We start from the raw sequence: 22,531 nt of genomic DNA, 5'->3' as shown, positions 1-22,531 counted from the left end.
GGCTACACCATCCAGCATGAATGGGATTCAGTGATATCCAGAGCGCAGGAGTGCTTCGTAATAAGAGTTCATTTTCTGTAACCTTGAGGGGAGGGGTAACATTTTTTTTCCCATAACTACTGCCAAAAGCACAACGATGAATACTGTAGTAGTCTATGCATCTTATGTATGTATTTTATAGGCTTCATATAGGTAAATATGACCATGGTTTATAATAGTTATATCATATTTCCAGGGGTGTTTCCAAGATTTGAAGACATTGGAGGCTTAGCCCAAAGCCAGAGGTGGAACTGTAGTAGAGGTGTTTAGAACCATTTAATTTCAGCAGCTACATGCATTCATCTGGTGTACTTTGAGATTAACATTGAGAGATTAGAGCACAAAGAAATTTGTAAAGAAAAATATAAAATAACATTCATTAATGTGGATGAACAATGCCTTTAAAATAGGACTTGAAGAAAGACTTGCAGGGGGGTATGTTTCCCAAGTGCAGGGGGTTTGAAAATGTTAACTATAACAATCAATTTCTCCAAGGTACCCCACCTTGAATACAAATCTAAAGGTGGTTGAGGCTGACACTTGTTGCTGACACTTGTCATCATGCAATACATAGGCAAGATATTTTACGTTTAAGGGCTAATGAGAGTCCCCTTATCATCTCTTCCTAGATGCTTATGCACACTACTAAAATTAATAAATAATTAAGGTAACAGACATTTCAATATAGTCTATTCTCACTTTTATAACTGACAATCAACATAGAACACAACACATGAATGCCGACAAAAATGAATAGCCTCTTGTCATTTATTTTTAAAGACAAGTAGGTGTCACGACTTTGGCCGAAGTCTGTCCCTCTCCTTGTTGGGGCGGTGTTCGGCGGTCGACGTCACCGATCTTCTAACCATCACTGAGCCACTTCTCATTTTCCATTGGTTTTGTCTTGTCTTCCTTCACACCTGGTTCCAATCCCATCAATTACATGTGGTGTATTTAACCCTCTGTTTCCCATCATGTCCTTGTCGGAGATTGTTTGTTTGTATGTTCGAGTATTATGTATTGGTGCGCGACGGGTTCTTGTACCCACTTTTATTTATGTTGGAGTTTTGGTTTTGGAGTTTATGTAAGTTTATTAAACGACTCCATTTATACCAAGTCCGATTCTCCTGTGCCTGACTTCCCTGCCACCGACACACACATTGTTACAGTAGGTATATTTGATTTCAAATACGTACAGTGGCTTGTGAAAGTATTCACCCCCCTTGCCAACTTTCCTATTTTGTTGCCTTACAACCTGGAATTAAAATACGTTTTTGGGGGGGTTTGTATCATTTGTTTTACTCAACATGTCTACCACTTTGAAGATGCAAATTAAGTTTTATTGTGAAACAAACAAGAAATAAACAAAAAAACAGAACTTGAGCGTGCATAACTATTCACCCCCCCCCCCCCCAAAAAAAATCAATACTTTGTAAAGCCACCTTTTGCAGCAATTACAGCTGCAAGTCTCATGGGGTGTGTCTCTATTAGCTTGGCACATCTAGCCACTGGGATTTTTGCCCATTCTTCAAGGCAAAACTACTCCAGCTCCTTCAAGTTGGATGGGTTCTGCTGGTGTACAGCAATCTTTATTAAGCCATACCACAGATTCTCAATTTGATTGAGGTCTGGGCTTCGACTAGGCCATTCCAAGACATTTAAATGTTTCCCCTTAAACTACTCAAGTGTTGCTTTAGCAGTACGCTTAGGGTCATTATCCTGCTGGAAGGTGAACCTCTGTCCCAGGCTAAAATCTCTGGAAGATTGAAACAGGTTTCCCTCAAGAATTTCCCCGTGTTTAGCGCCATCCGTCATTCCTTAAATTCTGACCAGTTTCCCAGTCCCTGCCGATGAAAAACATCCCCACAGCATGATGCTGCCACCACCATGCTTCACTGTGGGGATGGTGTTCTCGGGATATTGGAAGTGATGGGTTTGCGCCATATATTTGGGGAGTCTCCCACATGTCTTTTGGTGAACACCAAATGTGTTTGCTTATTTTTTTCTTTAAGCAATGGCTTTTGTTCTGGCCACTCTTCCATAAAGCCCAGCTCTGTGGAGTGTACGGCTTAAAGTGGTCCTATGGACAGATACTCCAATCTCCGCTGTGGAGCTTTGCAGCTCCTTCAGGGTTATCTTTGGTCTCTTTGTTGCCTCTCTGATTTAATGCCCTCATTGCCTGGTCCGTGAATTTTGGTGGGCGGCCTTCTCTTGGCAGGTTTGTTGTGGTGCCATATTCTTTACATTTTTTAATCATGGATTTAATGGTGCTCCGTAGGATGTTCAAAGGTTTGGATATTTTTTTATAACCCAACCCTAATCTGTACTTCTCTATAACTCCACAACTCCCTGACTTGTTTGGTGTCCTCCTTGGTTTTCATGGTGCCGCTTGTTTGGTGGTGCCTCTTGCTTAGTGGTGTTGCTCTGGGGCCTTTCAGAACAGGTGTATATTTACTGAGATCATGTGACAGATCATGTGACACTTAAATAAAGTCTACCTGTGTGCAATCTAACTAATTATGTGACTTCTGAAGGTACTTGGTTGCACCAGATCTTATTTAGGGGGGAAATAATTTTTTTAAACAAGATATTTTTACCATTTCACTTCACCAATTTGGACTATTTTGTGTATGTCCATTTTATGAAATTCAATTAAAAATCCATTTAAATTACAGGTTGTAATGCAACAAAATAGGAAAAACGCCAAGGGGGATGAATACTTCTGCAAGGCACTGTAGTTCCACCAGCAAAATGGGATGAAGTGGAATAATAAAAAAGGATGAGAAATAACAGTAACCCAGCCTACTGTTCTTGCTGACAAGCACACTAATTATTATATATACAGTGCCTTCTAAAGGTATTCGCACCCCTTGATTTATTCCACATTTTGCTGTGTTACAGCCTGAATAAAAAAGTATTAAATATATTTTCTCACCCATCTACACAAAATACCCCACACTGACAAAGTGAAAATATGTTTTTAGACATTTTTACAAATGTCTTGAACATGAAATACAGAATGATCTAATTTACATAAGTATTCAAACCCATGATTTCGATACCAGGTCTTACCATAGATTTTCAAGTAGATTTTAGTCAAACTGTAACTTGACCACCCAGGAAAATTCACTGTCTTCTTGGTAAGCAACTCCAGTGTAGCTGTTTCAAGTTATTGTCATGCTGAAAGGTGAATTCATCTCCCAGTGTCTGGTGGAAAGCAGACTGAACCCGATTTTCCTCTAGGATTTTGCCTTTGCTTAGCTCCATCCCGTTTCTCTTTTATCCTGAAAAACTTCCCAGTCTTTAACGATTACAAGCCTACCCCTAACATGATGCAGTCACCACTATGCTTGAAAATATGGAGAGTGGTACTCAGAAATATGTTGCGTTGGATTTGCCCAAACACAACACTTTGTATTCAGGATAAAAAGTTAATTGCTTTGCCAAATTTGTTGCAGTATTACTTTAGTGCTTTTTTGCAAACAGGATGCATGTTTTGACATATATTTTTTTCTGTACAGGCTTCCTTCTTTCCCTCTGTCAGTTAGGTTAGTATTGTGGAGTAACTGCAATGTAGTTGATCCATCCTCATTTTCTCCTATCACAGCCATGTTTTAAAGTCACCATTGACCTCATGGTGAAATCCCTGAGCGTTTTCCCTCCTCCCCAGCAACTGAGTTAGGAAGGACGCCTGTATCTTTGGAGTGACTGGGTGTATTGACACACCATCCAAATTGTAATTAATAATTTCACCATGCTCAAAAGGATAATCAATGTCTGCTTTTTATGTTTACCCATCTACCAATAGGTGCCCTTTGTCGAGGCATTGGAAACCTCCGTGGTCTATGTGGTTGAATCTGTGTTTGAAATTCATTGCTCAATTGAGGGACCTTACAGTGTGTACAGAGATGAGGAAGACATTCAAAATCATTTTAAACACTATTATTGCACACATAGTGAGTCCATGCAAATTAACCACATTTTTACTCCTGAAATGATTTAGGCTTGCCATAAAAGGGGATGAATACTTCTTGACTCATGACATTTCAGCTTTTAATTAATTTGTAAACATTTCGAAAAACAATTACACTTTCACATTATGGGGTAATGTATGCAGGCCACAATCCATTTTATATTCAGGCTTTAACACAACAAAATGTGGAAAAAGTCAAGGGGCGTGAATAATGTGTGTGTGTATATATACAGTTGAAGTCGGAAGTTAACGTACACCTTAGCAAAATACATTCAAACTCAGTTTTTCACAATTCCAATTTAATCCAAGTAAAAATTCCTTGTCTTAGGATCACCACTTTATTTTAATGTAAAATGTCAGAATAATAGTGGAGAGTGATTTATTTAAGCTTTTATTTCTTTCATCACATTCCCAGTGGGTCAGAAGTTTACATACACTCAATAAGTACTTGGTATTATTGCCTTTATATTGCCTTCCACAAGCTTCCCACAATAAGTTGGGTGAATTTTGGCCCATTCCTCCTGACAGAGATGGTAACTGAATCAGGTTTGCAGGCCTCCTTGCTCGCACACGCCTTTTCAGTTCTGCCCACACATTTTCTATAGGATTGAGGTCAGGGCTTTGTGATGGCCACTCCAATAACTTGACTTTGTTGTCCTTAAGCCATTTTGCCACAACTTTGGAAGTATGCTTGGGGTCATTACCCATTTGGAAGACCCATTTGTGACCAAGCTTTAACTGATGTCTTGAGATGTTGCTTCAATATATCCACATAATTTTCCTCCCTTATGAAGCCATCTATTTTGTGAAGTGCACAAGTCCCTCCTGCAGCAAAGCTCCCCCACAACATGATGCTGCCACCATCGTGCGTCATGGTTGGGATGGTGTTCTTTGGTTTGCAAGCCTCCCCCTTTTTCCTCCAAACATAAATATGGTCATTATGGCCAAACAGTTCTATTTTTGTTTCATCAGACCAGAGGACAGTTCTCCAAAAAGTACGATCTTTGTCTCCATGTGCAGTTTTAAATCGTAGTCTGTTTCTGGTGTCTTTTGACAGCTCTTTGGTCTTGGCCATAGTGGAGTTTGGAGTGTGACTGTTTGAGGTTGGGGACAGGTGTCTTTTATACTGATAACAAGTTCAAACAGGTGCCATTAATACAGGTAACGAGTGGAGGACAGAGGAGCCTCTTAAAAAAGAAGTTACAGGTATGTGAGAGCCAGAAATCTTGCTTGTTTGTAGGTGACCAAACTTATTTTCCACCATAATTTGCAAATCAATTAATTAAAAATCATACAATGTGATTTTCTGGATTTTTTTTCTCATTTTGTCTGTCATAGTTGAAGTGTACCTATGATGAAAATTACAGGCCTCTCTCATCTTTTTAAGTGTGAGAACTTGCACAATTGGTGTCTAAATACTTTTTTGCCCCACTGTGTGTGTGTGTGTGTGTGTGTGTGTGTGTGTATATATATATATATATACACACATATACATACATACATACACACACACACACACACACACACAGTGCCAGTCAAAACTGCTATAGAATAATAGTGAAGACATCAAAACTATGAAATAACACATATGGAATAATGTAGTAACCAAAAAAAAGTGTTAAAATCCAAATCTAATTTATATTCTTCAAAGTAGCCACCCTTTGCATTGGCATTCTCTCAACCAGCTTCATGAGGAATGCTTTTCCAACAGTCTTGTTGGAGTTCCCACATATGATGAGCACTTGTTGGCTGCTTTTCCTTCACTCTGCGGGCCAACTCATCCCATACCATCTCAATTATGTTGAGGTCGGGTGATTGTGGAGGCCAGGTCATCTGATGCAGCACTCCATCACTCTCCTTCTTGGTAAAATAGCCCTTACACAGCCTGGGTGTGTGTTGGGTCATTGTCCTGTTGAAAAACAAATGATAGTCCCACTAAGCATAAATCAGATGGCATATTGCTGCAGAATGCTGTGGTAGCCATGCTGGTTAAGTGTGCCTTGAATTCTAAATAAATAACCAACAGCTTCACCAGCAAAGCACCATCATACCTCCTCCTTAATGCTTCACGGTGGGAACCACACATGCGGAGATCATCCGTTCACCTACTCTGCGTCTCACAAAGACACTGTGGTTGGAACCAAAATTATCAAATTTGGACTCCAAACCAAAGGACACATTTCCACCGGTCTGATGTCCATTGCTCATGTTTCTTGGCCCAAGCAAGTCTCTTCTTTTGGTGTCCTTTATTATTGGTTTCTTTGCAGCAATTTGACCATGAAGGCCTGATTCATGGAGTCTTCTCTGAACAGTTGTTGAGATGTGTCTGTTACTTTAACTTTGTGAAGCATTTACTTGGGCTGCCATTTCTGAGGCTGGTAACTCTAATAAACATATCCTCTGCAGCAGAGGTAACTCTGGGTCTTCCTTTCCTGTGGCGGTCCTCATGACACCCAATGAACTCCGCATGTGGTTCCCACCGTAAAGCATGCTTAAGATATACAGCGCCTTCAGGAAGTATTCAGACCTCTTGACTTTTTCCACATTTTGTTGTTACAGCCTTATTCTAAAATAGATTTCTTTAAAATCCTCAGCAATCTACACACAATACCCCATAATGACAAAGCGTAAACAGGTTTTTAGAATGTTTTGGCAAATGTATTCAAAATTAAAAAACATTAATCCCCTATTTACATAAGTATTCTGACCCTTTGCTATGAGACTGGAAATTGAGCTCAGGTGCATCCTGTTTCCTTTAAATCATCCTTGAGAAGATCAATTGATTGGACATGATTTGGAAAGGTACACACCTGTCTATATAAAAAGGTCCCACAGTTGACAGTGCATGTCAGAGCAAAAACCAAGCCATGAGGTCGAAGGAATTGTCCGTAGAGCTCAGAGACCAGATTGTGTCCAGGCACAGATCTGGGAAAGGGTACCAAGAAATGTCTGCAGCATTGAAGGTCCCTAAAAACAGTGGCTTCCATCATTCTTAAATGGAAGAAGTTTAGAACCACCAAGACTCTTCCTAGAGCTGGCCGCCCGGCCAAACTGAGCAATCGGCGGAGAAGGGCCTTGGTCAGAGAGGTGACTAAGAACCCATTGGTCACTCTGACAGAGCTCCAGAGTTCCTCTGTGGAGATGGGAGAACCTTCCAGAAGGACAACCATCTCCGCAGCACTCCACCAATCAAACCTTTATGGTAGAGTGGCCAGACGGAAGCCACTCCTCAGTAAAAGGCACATGACAGCCTGCTTGGAGTTTGCCAAGGGCACCTAAAGGACTCTCAGACCATGAGAAACAAGATTATCTGGTCTGATGAAACCAAGATTGAACTCTTTGGCCTGCAAGCTAAGCGTCTGGAAAGGCACACTCCCTATGGTGAAGCATGGTGGTGGCAGCATCATGCTGTGGGGATATTTTTCAGCAGCAGGGACTGGGAGACTAGTCAGGGAAAGATTAACGGAGCAAAGTACAGAGAGATCCTTGATTGAAAACTTGCTCCAGAGTGCTCAGTCTGGGGCGAATGTTCACCTTCCAGCAGGGGAATGACCCTTAGCACACCATCAAGACAACACAGGAGTGGCTTCGGGACAAGTCTCAATGTCCTTGAGTGGCCCGGCCAGAGCCCGGACTTGAATCCGATTTAACATCTCTGGAGAAACCTGAAAATAGCTGAGCAGTGACACTCCGCATCCAACCTGACAGAGCTTGAGAGGATCTGCAGAGAAGAATGGGAGAAACTCCCCAAATACAGGTGTGCCAAGCTTGTAGCATCATACCCAAGAAGACTCAAGGCTGTAATCGCTGCCAAAGGTGCTTCAGTAAAGTACTGAGTAAAGGGTCTGAATACTTATGTAAATGTCATACTTCAAATATGCAAACATTTCTAAAAACCTGTTTTTGCTTTGTCATTATGGGGTAGTGTGTGTAGATTGATAAAGGGAAAAACAATTTAATACATTTTAGAATAAGGCTGTTACGTAACAAAATGTGGATAAGGTCAGGGGGTCTGAATACTTTCCGAATGCACTGTATATACACACATATACAGTAGCTCTGGTGAAATATGTTTTGAATGGTTTAGGGTAGAGACACAGTTTTTAGTGAAGTAATGGTATGAGTCAAATCTATGCTCAATTCTTCCCCATGGCATAGTGTCTACACTTGACTTCTGCTATCGGAGTACAACGATTGCATTGAAAAGACTGTTCGAGACGCACAAAAGTCGCTTTGTGGTCTGATTGTGTTCAGATCTGGCTGACCACCTCAGGTGGTCGTCATGGAAGATTCCTGGATGCAAAAGGCTACCGAAAGCACATCCAGTGGGCGACGTAGTCGACACTCCTCCCACAAGTCTCCAGAAAACTTGTGTTTTGGGACCTAGAGGCACCTTTTCATTATAATGTTGAAGAAAATATGTTCCTAACTTGTGAGGACCGTGTTTGGTGGCCTCAGAAAATGCTAGCTAGTATTTATAAACGAGTTATGCTAACCCGTTTGCAATGCCTTAAGCATTGCTTGCTAGCTACAGAGGTTAGCTGGCTTGTTAGCTACAGTAGAGCTACTGTCATCAGACATGGGGTTATGTTTTGCCTGTTCCACTACTTGTAGAATGTATACTGGCATTTGAACGTAGCACGGGAATCTGGAAACACAGTAGACATGTATACTGAACAAAAATATAAAACACAACAACTTCAATGATTTTACGGAGTTAGTTCATATAAGGAAATCAGTCAATTGAAATGAATTCAGTTGGTCCTAATCTATGGATTTCACATGACTGGGCAGGACGCAGCCATGGGTGGGCCTGGGACGGCATAGACTCACCCACTAGGGAGCCAGGCCCAGCCACTCAGAATTAGTTTTTCCCCCACAAAGGGCTTTATTACAGACAGAAATACTCAAATTTCATCAGCTGTCCGGGTGGCTGGTCTCAAATGATAGCGGAGATGAAGAAGCCGGTGGTGGAGGTCATTGACTGGCGTGGTTACACATGGTCTGTGGTTGTGAGGTCGGTTGGACGTACTGCCAAATTCTCCAAAACGATGTTGGAGGTGACTATGGTAGAGAAATTAGCTCTGGTAGACATTCCTGCAGTCACCAGGCCAATTGCAAGCTCCTTCAACTTGAGACATCTGTGGCATCGTGTTGTGACACAAAACTGCACATTTTAGAGTCTTTTTTTTTGTATTGTCCCCAGCACAAGGTGCAGCTGTGTAATGATCATGCTGTTTAAATCAGCTTCTTGATATGCCACAACTGCCAGGCGGATGGATTATCTTGGCAAAGGAGAAAAGCTCACTAACAGGGATGTAAACAAATTTGTGCACATAATTTGAGAGAAAAGCTTTTTGAGCGTATGGAACATTTCTGGGATCTTTTATTTCAGCTCATGAAACATGAGACCAACACTTTACATGTTGCATTTATATTTTCGTTCAGTGTAAATGCAGGTGTATATAGAAGCATCACGCTTAGACACAGCCTAATGGGACCTCAGACAAACCAGGTTTCCATCTGCCACGGTATCTGTTAAAGATGTCTACGATGAGTATGGCGTGTCTCCTCTAATGCCCAGGAAGCTAAGATTCAAACTCCCATTACAGCTCTGCGACAGTTATGTCAAAATATAGACTTCCTGTAAGTGACAAATCAACTGAAAAAAAAATGCCTTCATTTTTCATATTAGATCATTTTTCCTACTGACAAAGAAACCACAAATAATTAGGTACATTTATTATCTGATTTTATTGAGAATATGTCATTTCAAGCATTAAATTATTCTGTTTAGTTTCTGGAATGGAAAAGTCTACGACTGTATTGGTCAATATTTGTATGAAGACGAGGATCATTTTATAAATAACAAGAAAGGAAATATATAATAATCAGAAACACAGTTCCAGTGATGTATGAAAACAAGGATGGTGCCAAATGTGGCACAATGGGCTGAATAGTTGACAGCACAGACCATCTCTCTCCCATTATGACAAAACTAAGGGAAAAACACTTTGGTCAAAGGTCAAATAGGGATGAGCAAGTCCTAATGGCGCCGTCTTGATTGTAAATCTGCAGTAATCACTTAGATGGTGGCACAGCCTTCCAGGTTTACTCCCCTTTATATATTAATTGTTCATTTCCCGAATCCTCTTTTCACCATTTCCTTGCTTATGACCCTCGCAATTGAATCACAAATGGAGGGTGACCATTGCATTGTGGGGGAAAAGATTAAGTGATACAGAAAAAAAAAAAAAAAAAAAAAAAGGTAGTCTGGACAGATTTACGCTCCAGTACGCTGACATTCTTTTCCCTCAAACATGAAACAAAACCATTTTCCATATAAACATACTCATTCTCTTTACATATACACATTACATGGTGGTGTAAGAACCAGAGAAATTTACAAGTATTTACACATTTTACAAAGTCACAATTTCCCATGGGGTGCTCTTAATAGCTCAATATCCCCAATAACACCAGAGGTTACATAACCACATTTCATACCAGTAACTGATGTGAGAAAAGACCAACAAAAAGGAAGTAGAAAATTATTTCACCAAATGGAAATCATAAAACAGTAGCACTAGTTACTGGCTAAATGACAATTTTCATATGCATCAATGTCAATTTCATGTTTTAGGTAAGAGAAGGCTTGTTTGATGATTTACAGAATGCAATCAAATAGGCATGGTCTTTACAGTTTTCAAGTGTTCATGTGTTGAACCCAAGTTCTGGAATTTCACCCGTAAGTTTTTTACCAGACTACCCTCAGTATTTTTGCCTGAAGTCAGTGGAGACGCTTTGGCACAGTACTGGTAGTCGAGGCTTTTCAAGATTTTGAGTTGGCCCTTTCCTTTAGCGCCTTCCTCCTCTACTCTCTCCTTCCCTCCAGTCTCCACAGGCCTTGCGCCAGGAACCCTCTCCACTATAATTACCTTGTTCTCGTTGGGCAGGGTGGTCTGACCAGCCACGCAACAGCTCCTCGTGGGCACCTGGAGGTTTTGCAGTTCATGTAGAGGCAGTGTTCCCAGCATGTGATCCAAAGAGTTCCACCTGCACAGCGGGGGCTGGGGCTTAGCCTTCCCCACAGAGCCCACACCCCGGTGGGCCATGGATGACATAGTCTCAAGGGAGTCTGTTAGGGCACTGTTCATTTCTGTGGAGCCGTTGCAGCTGGATGAATAGCCAGCGGTGCTCCATGAGGTGCTGCACCCCTCAGTGCAACTCTCCATCCTCTCTGGGACGGAGTAGCTACGGCTTACAGGTGAGGCATGGGAGGAACCCGGGTCCAGCCTGGGGTCAGTGTATTTAGAGCGCAGCTCCTGGACATGTGGCCAGTGGAAAATCTCTGTCTGCACTGGGCTCGGAGGACCGTTGGGGCAAGGGGACGTGACCCGTGAGCTGGCCCCAGAACTGAGGCTTGGGGCTGGGCTTGGGGTCCTCAGCTCATGCACAACCACTTGCTCATAGGAGTTGAGTGACAGCATCAGGTTAGCTCTACCTGCATACACAGAAAGACAGGGCAGAGCAGTTTTATAATTTCAGTTTTACAGATTAGAGCATCACATCAAATCATAACTGATCAGCAAAAAAAACAAAAAAACAAAGCTTACCCCAGTCTCTCTTTTGGACCTTCTCCTCATAGACAGCTGGCAGGTTCTTGGGGGCAAGGTGTTTCTCAACTTCCCTGTTCCTCTGCCTCACCACAGGCCTACTGTTCTTGATGCGCTGGCTGTACTGGCGGGCCAGCTGGAACACCTTGTTCTTCATCTTCTCCATGTCCTGCAGGATCAGGTCCTCATCTACCTCTGAACACAGACTGATTATCCTGGGGACGGGAGCGCTACTGACCCTGCCTCTCTCCCAGGACTTGGGAATATTATTCTGGCAGGACTCATGCCCTGAGAAGGGGTCTGGGGTGATTATGACAGGCAATGGGACTGGGGATTCCTTTGAGACACTGCCCATGTCTGACTCCTCCAGGATCCTCATGGGCTCGATGTACTCAGCTTCAGGGCTATCTCTGCTGGTTCCCCCCTTCCGGGATAGATGTGATCTGGGATGGAAAATTTCCTCTGTACTACTGGAACCCTTGGGTTCCTCAAGGGTCCCATTGACATCTATCGCTTGCCACACTTGGACCATGTCCGAGGAGGGTCTGAAGAACTCTTCCTCATCTCCAAGAGGAGCATCATTGACACTCTGGGACCTGGGCTTTGGGTCTGCAGCTCTCTGTGGCTCCAGCACAGGGGTATTATTAGTCCTCTGCTCCTTTTCTATGCCAGGAAGGTCGAAAGCTGACCAAAAGGTGGGCCGGATGTTCGGGGAGCTCCTCCGGTGCCCTGGAACCGCCTGGTCCTGGGGTTTGCCGTTAAGCTGCCGGCTCAGGTGTCTGACCAGGCCTGCAGGGATATAGGACAGGCTCTCCCTGCGTGTGATACTGAAGCTGGCGTCCTGGTGCTCAGCATGTTCATAGTACCTCCTGATCTTGTGGATGAGTATCCGGTCTTGCTTGGAGAGAGTGAACTGGCGCTCCACCTCCATGAGGTGGTCTGGTCTAGGGTCAGACGTTGAGGTGTTGGCCTCCAGGAGCAGTGGGGGTTCTGGGGTGGAGTTGACCAGGGTCTGGGCCTTCTCCTGGAGCATGGTGCTCAGACAGGGGTTGCTGCTGCTCCTGCTGCCCGGCTGAGGTGAGGGGCAGCCCAGGGAACGCAGCTCCTCTGAGACCACCAGGCTGCCTCTCCGGGACAGGCTGCTGACAAAATGCTCAGCAATTACACTGGCCTGGTCCAACACAGAGACAGTTAGAATGCTGCTGGGCTCAGTCTGCACCGCCCCATCCTCCAACTCTGAACACTCTCCATTGGTCGCTGATGAGTTCATCTCATCCTGTTGGTGGGCAGAGCAGTCACTCTCCTTCTCTTCTCCTTCTTTGTACCTTTCCTCTTTCCTCTTCTCAAGCTCCGGTGTCTGAGATGTCTCAAGCTGTCTGGGAAGCAGGGTGGGCAAGGCATCAGGCTCTGTGTATAGGGGTGTGTTCTCGTCACTCTTTTCCATCACCACTACCTTAGGAGCACTGCTTTGAGGAAGCACCTCCTTCACATACACCTGGATAAGGAGGACAGAGTCTACATTAACATCAGGATGGTTAAGGCAATATGTACAGTGCCTTGTGAAAGTATTCGGCCCCCTTGAACTTTGCGACCTTTTGCCACATTTCAGGCTTCAAACAAAGATATAAAACTGTATTTTTTTGTGAAGAATCAACAACAAGTGGGACACAATCATGAAGTGGAACGACATTTATTGGATATTTCAAACTTTAACAAATCAAAAACTGAAAAATTGGGCGTGCAAAATTATTCAGCCCCTTTACTTTCAGTGCAGCAAACTCTCTCCAGAAGTTCAGTGAGGATCTCTGAATGATCCAATGTTGACCTAAATGACTAATGATAATAAATACAATCCACCTGTGTGTAATCAAGTCTCTGTATAAATGCACCTGCACTGTGATAGTCTCAGAGGTCCGTTAAAAGCGCAGAGAGCATCATGAAGAACAAGGAACACACCAGGCAGGTCCGAGATACTGTTGTGAAGAAGTTTAAAGCCGGATTTGGATACAAAAAGATTTCCCAAGCTTTAAACATCCCAAGGAGCACTGTGCAAGCGATAATATTGAAATGGGAGTATCAGACCACTGCAAATCTACCAAGACCTGGCCGTCCCTCTAAACTTTCAGCTCATACAAGGAGAAGACTGATCAGAGATGCAGCCAAGAGGCCCATGATCACTCTGGGTGAACTGCAGAGATCTACAGCTGAGGTGGGAGACTCTGTCCATAGGACAACAATCAGTCGTATATTGCACAAATCTGGCCTTTATGGAAGAGTGGCAAGAAGAAAGCCATTTCTTAAAGATATCCATAAAAAGTGTTGTTTAAAGTTTGCCACAAGCCACCTGGGAGACACACCAAACATGTGGAAGAAGGTGCTCTGGTCAGATGAAACCAAAATTGAACTTTTTGGCAACAATGCAAAACGTTATGTTTGGCGTAAAAGCAACACAGCTGAACACACCATCCCCACTGTCAAACATGGTGGTGGCAGCATCATGGTTTGGGCTTGCTTTTCTTCAGCAGGGACAGGGAAGATGGTTAAAATTGATGGGAAGATGGATGGAGCCAAATACAGGACCATTCTGGAAGAAAACCTGATGGAGTCTGCAAAAGACCTGAGACTGGGACGGAGATTTGTCTTCCAACAAGACAATGATCCAAAACATAAAGCAAAATCTACAATGGAATGGTTCAAAAATAAACATATCCAGGTGTTAGCATGGCCAAGTCAAAGTCCAGACCTGAATCCAATCGAGAATCTGTGGAAAGAACTGAAAACTGCTGTTCACAAATGCTCTCCATCCAACCTCACTGAGCTCGAGCTGTTTTGCAAGAAGGAATGGGAAAAAATGTCAGTCTCTCGATGTGCAAAACTGATAGAGACCTACCCCAAGCGACTTACAGCTGTAATCGCAGCAAAAGGTGGCACTACAAAGTATTAACTTAAGGGGGCTGAATAATTTTGCACGCCCAATTTTTCCGTTTTTGATTTGTTAAGAAAGTTTGAAATATCCAATAAATGTCGTTCCACTTCATGATTGTGTCCCACTTGTTGATGATTCTTCACAAAAAAAATACAGTTTTATATCTTTATGTTTGAAGCCTGAAATGTGGCAAAAGGTCGCAAAGTTCAAGGGGGCCGAATACTTTCGCAAGGCACTGTATATGATAAGCCATCGGGTGCTGATGTTAAAATCCGAAGTCATTATCTGACATTTGACAAATGAACAGAGTTAAATGATCAGGCTAATCTGTTACAGCAGGCACGACTTCTGATAGTAGCACATATCGTCTAATATTATGTAAAAGGAAAGGACAGTATAATGGATAGTGGGACATTTTGATTCCATTTTTAGCTTTACAACTAATTCCTCAGATACAATTGCCACGGGCCATGCCATACACCCCTGCTGAACAAGCAATTTCAAAAATGTTGAAGACACCAATTTCACTCATGTGCAGTTATAACAGACTCATTTCCAACCGCCGTCTGGCTGTGATGGTGTGTGTGTGTGTGTGTGTGTGTGTGTGTGTGTGTGTGTGTGTGTAGTGGAATGCAGCAGGGAGCTGCGAGAAGGAGATAAGGGAGGGATGAAAATAACTTGTCACACTCGGCTTGGAACCAGCCGTCCCGCAGAGCACCCAGGAGACGCAGGTTCTATCAAAAATATTCCCCAATATCAAAATGTTGCATTTCTCACCGTGAGAGATGACAGGCGGCAACAGCATGAAGGAGGGGACGTTCTCATTTACAGGACATAAATACACAACCCCCTAGAGCTGGGATGATAAACCAAAAATTACCGACACTGCCTTCTTACCGAAGCATTTTATTTAGGGTCCTAATAGTCAGTGATTTTGCGACACAATGTACCTGCAATTTTTGGTTCTAAAACCAAACTTTGCTCAACAGTAAAAGCATATGCATTATATTGATTCCTGCTATGACAGTATCTGCCTGTCCCCGTTTCCTTAGCTGTCAGCTGGTGTGAGCGAACCACCCCATCTCACCACTGTGCGCAAAGAGGGAGAGATACAGTCTAAGCACAAGCATCTGACTGTTGCTCAAAATGTAATTGTGCTACATTACTGTTGTTCTAGTTATAGAGAGGAGGAGGAGTCACAGCTTTCTGAGTATACAATTTAATTCAATGGCACCACTTTACAATCGGAGTAGGCTAGTCTATGTAGTATGGTTTTGATGCGCCTGTGGAGCGGAGCGTGCCATTTGCTTGAATAGGCCTACATCAAGTAGCCTTGACCTAGCACTGGAAAGGTTTCGTAGGGCAATGGCCTACATTTACTGATAGGTTAATCGATTAGCCTACATAGCTAGATATGATCTTATTGCTAGATAACCAAGTGTTTTGAGTTTCCACTTCCCCAGGTGGTGAACAATATGCCAGTAGGCCTATGCACGAAGATGGTCGGCACATGAATCTCTAAAGAGCCAAACAGTATTCAGATCAATCTTTATCCTATTTTGACAGGTTGCACATACAAAATATCATGCATTCCCTGGATCTGTTAGATCGAATGGCTCACCAGTGCACTACATTCAGTGGGTCCTGCAGCACCCTCAGCACCCCTACTTCCCGCAGCTATGCCCACTGGTTGTAGTCTATTAAGATGCCAAGAGGACTTATCTGAATGGAACAGTGCTCATCTTTTGGGCCAACTACCAGTCTTCGTTGCTGGATATTTTCAAAATTCCCATCCCCCTCAAAATATTAAATCATTTTCTGAAAGCATTGCCTGAGAGATATAGAAGAACCAAAAACATTAATCTGTTCAGAAGAATCTCTTGAAGCTTAGTCTCTCGTGACTGATTTGGTTCTGGGTGCAGAGACCACCTCAACTTTGACCCAGCCAGTCCAAACTCTCCATACCTGGTCAGTGAAGGCCTCCACTGTAGCCATTTCACTGATCTCCTGGGCTGATGTATCCATCCTCACCCTCATTGGTCTCTTCTCATCTACAACCTCACAGTGTTCCTCATCCTGGGACAGCAGAACACAATATGAAGGGGACTGCAGCACATTTAGGTTGAACACCGTGCCTTACACAGGGGTACCATGGCCAAAAACCATACATTGGAGTATCACATTGCTATATACTCTGGTTCCAGACAGTCACAATACTGATGAGCATTGGGTTGTAAAGCACCTGTGTGACAGTACATACATTATATAGACAGCTGACATTCATATTAGAGATATTCAAAGTTCAGGCCATTTTAATCCCATTAGAGCAATTAACCTTTAAAAACCTCCTCTGTGGTTTCGGAAAAAATCAAAAGAGAAACCTTTTAACTAATGTGATTGCCAAAGACCAAAGCACCCATTATCCTGACTCCCCGATTTGACAGGCAAATTCACCTTTGAAGTCATACATCAGCTCTGTGGATCCATTGACTCAATGCAAATGCAACCGCCAACTACGCAGAAGGCTAATTGCTAACCTCTAAATTAGTCATTTCTACAATGTTGATTTTGGGTCTAACTCCCCGCAACATAAGAGAAAAGCATGGTAGTATGCATGTTAATCCTTCACTTAACCCCCCCTCAAATTCAGAACATACAAAGCCTTTTAATGACTGGAACACAGAAAATCTATATTTATAAAGTACATAATACCATCACCTTTCCACAACATTAAATGAAGACGTGATTCATCATAAATCTGATCACCAGTGACCAGATTTTCATGCTACTGATTGTTGTTACCATTCCTGGAAGGTTAAGTCCATGCTGTTATTATTGTGTGAGTTTGAAAACCAGAAGCATTCCATGAGTATGGCAAATGGTAGCTGGGTGTTAGTGAATTACATCAAGGTCGAGGTAAACAGAGAAAGGGAGAATGTTGATTGGCAAGCCAATGAAATGGCAGAGGAAATATGAAACCCATTGGTGGCAGTGAGCCTCACCGTTGTGAACCGAGCGGAAAGCAAAGCCCTGGCCCTATAGTGCCAGCAGGAGATGGCTGCCAGCATAGAGCTGGCAAAGTCGGCTACCTGGTCGTCCTCCATCAGAATATCATCCATGTTCATCTCCTCCTTCTCCGCCTCCTGCTGCTCAGTGCCCCCCTGGAGGGGCGGGGACCCTGGCCTAGGGTCCTCACCATCACTGGGACATAGCTCCTCTTGGTCCTCCTGTACACTAGGCCTCTCAGCCTTGGGCTTGCCTAGACTGGAGCCCAGCATACTGACACTAGCAGAGGGTTGCAGGGAACGCCTGTCCCCCAGCAGAGCACCTTCACTGTCCGCATGCTGTAGCGTGAAGTCACAGAGTTGAGTTGTTACTGCGAGGCCAGCATAGACGTGTTGTGTTTTGAATGCAATGTTTTGAAAATTATGGCATCACTGTGACTGCTCTAGTATAGTGTGAGATATGAAGGCACAATGTGTCCAAGTCAGCATGCTGTCCATTCCACGCTGTGAACACATTACATCACTGAAAACCCTGAGACAGAAACCTTCAACTACCACAGTTTAGCCCAATAGGGCTTAGAGTAGCAGTTCCTCTCTTTTGGCTAATTTCTCTCTGAATGGAAATAGTTTGACCCTGCTAAGTCAGGGTCAAACAACATTATCTCACTAGACACATTGAACAGAGTCAACTGATTTCTCTTTCTGCACAGAGGAGAAAAAAAACATGTCAGGGAAAATTGTACTTTCATCATTGGGAAGCTTACCTTCAGAATGGCTGCAAGTCAGGAGTAGATAATGAAGAGGAGACAAATTTTAAAAGGAGAACGTCAACAATATTGCCAATACAACAAACTCCATTTATATAACATACTGTAATAATATCTGAGCAAGTTAATTGGATAAACTGAATGAGAAATGCCTCATTTCAGAGACTCAGAAATGATGCAATTCACAAGGACAGTCCTCTCTGACCGAGGAGGATAAAGAACAAGAAAATAACTTCATTAGGTTTGTAGCTAAATTGATTTGAGAGGGCGTAAAGACTCCAAAGAGACAAGACAGAGGTACTTAGTTTAGTCCTTTCATTACTGGATAATTAAAATGCATGAGAGCAGCCCGAGCAACAGATCTAAAGCCAGGACTGAATTTGACTATTGAAAAGAGCTTGAGCATGACAAAGCCTTTCAGTAATATGGCCCATAATTTACATCATTATGTGTGAGCTAGGGCAGAGGGGTGTGTGGGGGTGAGAGAGTGGAGTGGAGTGGCTGGCCTTTTGATCTGGCTGTCCAGGGGTCATCTAGGGCAGAATGAAAGTATGGGGTGAACACACAGACTTGGTACGAGCGACAGAGAACCTGAATCATAGCAGCAGTGGCTCCAGTGTAATGAGCAGCTGTCTGTCTGTCTGGTCTCCATGTTCATTTAACGTTCAAGTCTCATCATGATAATGAACAACAAAGACCTCTAACAGGCTGTTTAAGATAATTATTATGAATAACAATTGTTGCCTTTAATACCTTTGGTTGTCCTCACAATCTGTTTCGCTGGTTCTAAAGAAAAAAAAGATATGGTCGAAGCATAGTGAAGATATTTGTGGCAAATATACTGTAATCTCAAAATCGTAAGTAACTAATCGAGACTGATGAGATGGCTTTAGTGTTGTTTTCATAAAACAAAAACATTGCTTTAGTATGTGCAGGGGGAGGGGAACTATCTTACCTGATCTCCTGCGTCCGTGCCGTCCTTCTGCAGGGAAGTCTTCAGCCTGGCAGGATACAGCGTTCTTCAGCCTCTCTGGGCTGTAACGGTACCTCCCTGATCCTGGGTCTGCACACAGCATCACTACTACTCACTCACTACCAAGCCAGTCAAAGCAATCATTCTCTACTCATCTACAGGGGACACAACAGTTAATAATTGTTCCAAAGGTTTACAAAGAAGCTAATATATTTCCAGTAAATGAATTGATGTTCTTGCACTCAATGACGGCATTTTATGTTGCTTTGGTAACAGCCGCAGCCAGAGATATGGTTAGTGCCTTTACCTTATATTAATAGCAACTGTATTCATTTATCTGGAATACTCACTGAGAGAATCATTTTCCAGGATGGCCTCTTTTGCCTATAAGACAGAAATCAAAAGAAAGCATTAGCAATAAGTTGATGTTAATGGATGGCGCAAGACTGTAGGATACTTGAAGGAAGTGGATTTGATTCCCTGCTGTTAGGTTTACCTTCTGTGGGACGATGGTGTGGTGGTTCTCTAGAATCAGCCTCTTGATATGATGAGCCCAGAGGCGCTTCTCCTCTACAGTCTTGGCCTGAAACAGACACTTGTCAATCATAGTGAGCTCTTGGAGAACTATTACAAGACAGGACAGGCATATGATGTAGTGGTAGAGCCAAACTTACCTGCACAGTGTGAGGCTGCTTGGGATGCTTGAAGTGGATCACACTGAAGTGCAGGGGGTCCTTGGCACTGTCAAGCAGCATCAGAGTTGAGCACTGAAACCAAACACATACAGAAACATTACACAAACGTTAAACCAACCTGACAAAGAAAGCCCATGCCATTCGGGTTAGACTGGTCGACTGTGCCTGCTCCGTACCGAGATGTGGGTCTTGTAGACGTAGTGCTCTCCTCTCTTCTTGGTGATGAGGAGCATCTTGTCGAAGAGGAACAGCATCCTGGTATTCTTGGCACGTTGTACCTGGAAAGTTCCCTCCAGGACCAGCTCTCCAAATGTAGTGAGGTCAGGGCCCTTCCAGTTGATCAGGAGAGACTGGATCTCCTGCACACACACACACCGCTCATATATGAGTGTATCTAGGTCTCCTAAACACTGGTTGGGTACACTACACTGGCAAAAATGTACATGAAAGCATGCACAAGGGGTGCAAAGTCCGCGTAGAGAACAGTTTTTTTGTTGTAACATTACAAAACACAGTTAGGCAAGGGAAACCATGGGCAGCAAACTAGCCATCCAATTAAAAGCAGGAATTAAAACAAAACCCAAACGCAGCAGACAAGGTGACCCTGTAGAACCTGGTGGTTGGGCCTGGTGTTTAGGAGTTTAAAAAAATATTTGATTTATTGGGTCCCTACAAGACCAATTTCTTTTTAAAGATTTAGTATTTAGACTGGTGGTGGAAGTTAGAGGTTTATTGCTTTATTGGAACAACAAATACTTTGCAATGAACTCAAAATGTGAATGTCCTCTCTCCATACACAGAGTACATTAAACTCAGCCAGGGAGTTACTGTGGGACAGCAACCTGGAACAGTTTAGGAGGCTGGGTGACAAACATAATGGCTTATAAACAAGAACTCTAGCAACACAGTGAAACAGCATACACTTCATTATCTGATATAAAAACCTAGAGAAACATAGCCACCAGAAAATGACCTCAATTAGATGTCATTGCTGCACTACACAATGATGCAGGTACAGTATATCATAATAGTGGAAAGGGGTGGGTCAAATTCCCTTCACCCCACCCTGAGTAGCCATACTGACCTGCAGCCTGACAGAGTGCTCGTGTTTCCTCTTCATGTCATTGATGTACCAGGCCACCCCGGTCATGGTATCGATGGCCTCCTGCACCACCTCGTAGCCCTCCTCATCAGGGTCAAAGTGCTTGGCGATGTCCTTTCAGCGAGAGAAAGAGAGAGCAAACAACCACAGCATGAAGAGTCAAGACCTCTGGAGTGGGGTTGATTGTGTTGTTGTAATATGCAATACAATGCTTTGCCATCTTCTTGCTAGGTTAAAGGTTGAATGCAATTTTTTTTGCCCTCCTGTCAAAAGGACCCCACAATCAACCTGCAATTGCACAAGGACAATTCTATATAGTTTTCTTGGGCCATCTCTACCCGTAGTAAAGGTAGTAGGTAGTGAGGACCAGTGTACCTGCAGAAGCAGGTGGTATTTGAGGATCCTCTGGACAGGTTTGAGCAGGTAGGAGCCCAGGGGGAGAGAACGCTTGAGAGAGGCCTGGCGATCGCTGAAGAACTCGGCCAGGGTCTTACTCCTCATGCAGTCTGTCAGTGCACCCACAGAGCTAGGAAAAAAAACAACAAGCCAATGGATCGTACAAATGACTATCATTTTTATTTAAACATGTCCATTTTCTGGAACCCAAAGGTTCCAGAAAACCATCAATTATTCCTTCTACTTACTTGGGATAGTTTGTGCAGTACTGCGTGTAGATCTCAAAATCATCACTCTATAAAATAACAAAATGGAGGAAGACCCCAAAATCAGATCAATAACACTAGCTTGTCCAGCTTCCTGATGATAGGTTCAAGTCAGTATGTTTGTGAGTGGCCTCCACTTACCTTATCTACAAAGCATCTGGCCACAGCCACAGGGTCATTTTCACACATGTCCAGAGACTGCAGCAGCTCACTGTGGAGGAAGACCGACATACAGACATGCACAGTATCAACTATACAGACATCTGAGGTCTTGTCAGAGACAGCAAGAGGAGGAATTCAGTGTAAACTACAGATAACGGCCAAAATATTGGAAACAATAAATGAAGGAAACAAAGTATATTGAAAGTAGCTGCTCCACACAGGTGTAGTTTCTGAGTTAAACAATTAACAACCCATCATGGTAGCCCCTAGGATGATAATGCCTCCATCCACATGGCACGAGTGGTCACTGAATGATTTGATGAGCCTGCAAACGAGGTAAACCATATGCCATGGCAGTCTCAGTCACCAGATCTCAACCCAATTGAACATTTACGGGAGATTCTGGAGCGGCGCCTGAGACCCCGTTTTCCACCACCGTCAACAGAACACCAAATAATGGAATTTCTCCTGGAAGAATGGTGTCGCATCCCTCCAATAGAGTTCCAGACACTTGTAGAATCTATGCCTATGTGCACTGAAGCTGCTCTGGCCAACACCCTATTAAGACAATTTATGTTGGTGTTTCCCCTATTTCGGCAGTTACCTGTACA

General features: G+C 43.3%; 1 protein-coding gene across 10 annotated transcripts in view; it reads right to left on the bottom strand.

Annotated features, from left to right (window-relative positions):
- Positions 1-9,742: 9,742 nt before the first annotated feature.
- The window catches only part of LOC110505479 (pleckstrin homology domain-containing family G member 3), a 46,976-nt gene continuing 34,187 nt past the window's right edge, over positions 9,743-22,531 (bottom strand). For 8 of the 10 annotated variants that reach the window (XM_021584724.2, XM_021584723.2, XM_036962362.1 and 5 more), the window contains 15 exons: positions 21,900-21,969; positions 21,741-21,787; positions 21,472-21,622; positions 21,079-21,210; positions 20,171-20,353; positions 19,974-20,066; positions 19,796-19,882; positions 19,650-19,683; positions 19,282-19,404; positions 19,080-19,112; positions 18,324-18,334; positions 17,557-17,898; positions 16,520-16,630; positions 11,629-13,123; positions 9,743-11,516 (listed from right to left, as the gene is read on the bottom strand). In XM_021584724.2, coding sequence (XP_021440399.2) covers positions 10,693-11,516; positions 11,629-13,123; positions 16,520-16,630; positions 17,557-17,898; positions 18,324-18,334; positions 19,080-19,112; positions 19,282-19,404; positions 19,650-19,683; positions 19,796-19,882; positions 19,974-20,066; positions 20,171-20,353; positions 21,079-21,210; positions 21,472-21,622; positions 21,741-21,787; positions 21,900-21,969 — 3,736 coding nt within the window. In that variant the 3' untranslated portion in view covers positions 9,743-10,692. The remainder of the gene's footprint in view (positions 11,517-11,628; positions 13,124-16,519; positions 16,631-17,556; positions 17,899-18,323; positions 18,335-19,079; positions 19,113-19,281; positions 19,405-19,649; positions 19,684-19,795; positions 19,883-19,973; positions 20,067-20,170; positions 20,354-21,078; positions 21,211-21,471; positions 21,623-21,740; positions 21,788-21,899; positions 21,970-22,531) is intronic. The other 2 variants (XM_036962364.1, XM_036962365.1) reach the window with 2 other exon arrangements.

This window comes from Oncorhynchus mykiss, chromosome 25, assembly GCF_013265735.2.
Source record: "Oncorhynchus mykiss isolate Arlee chromosome 25, USDA_OmykA_1.1, whole genome shotgun sequence".
In the NCBI taxonomy this organism is placed as follows: domain Eukaryota; kingdom Metazoa; phylum Chordata; class Actinopteri; order Salmoniformes; family Salmonidae; genus Oncorhynchus; species Oncorhynchus mykiss.
This window is presented reverse-complemented; position numbering and strand designations above follow the sequence as displayed.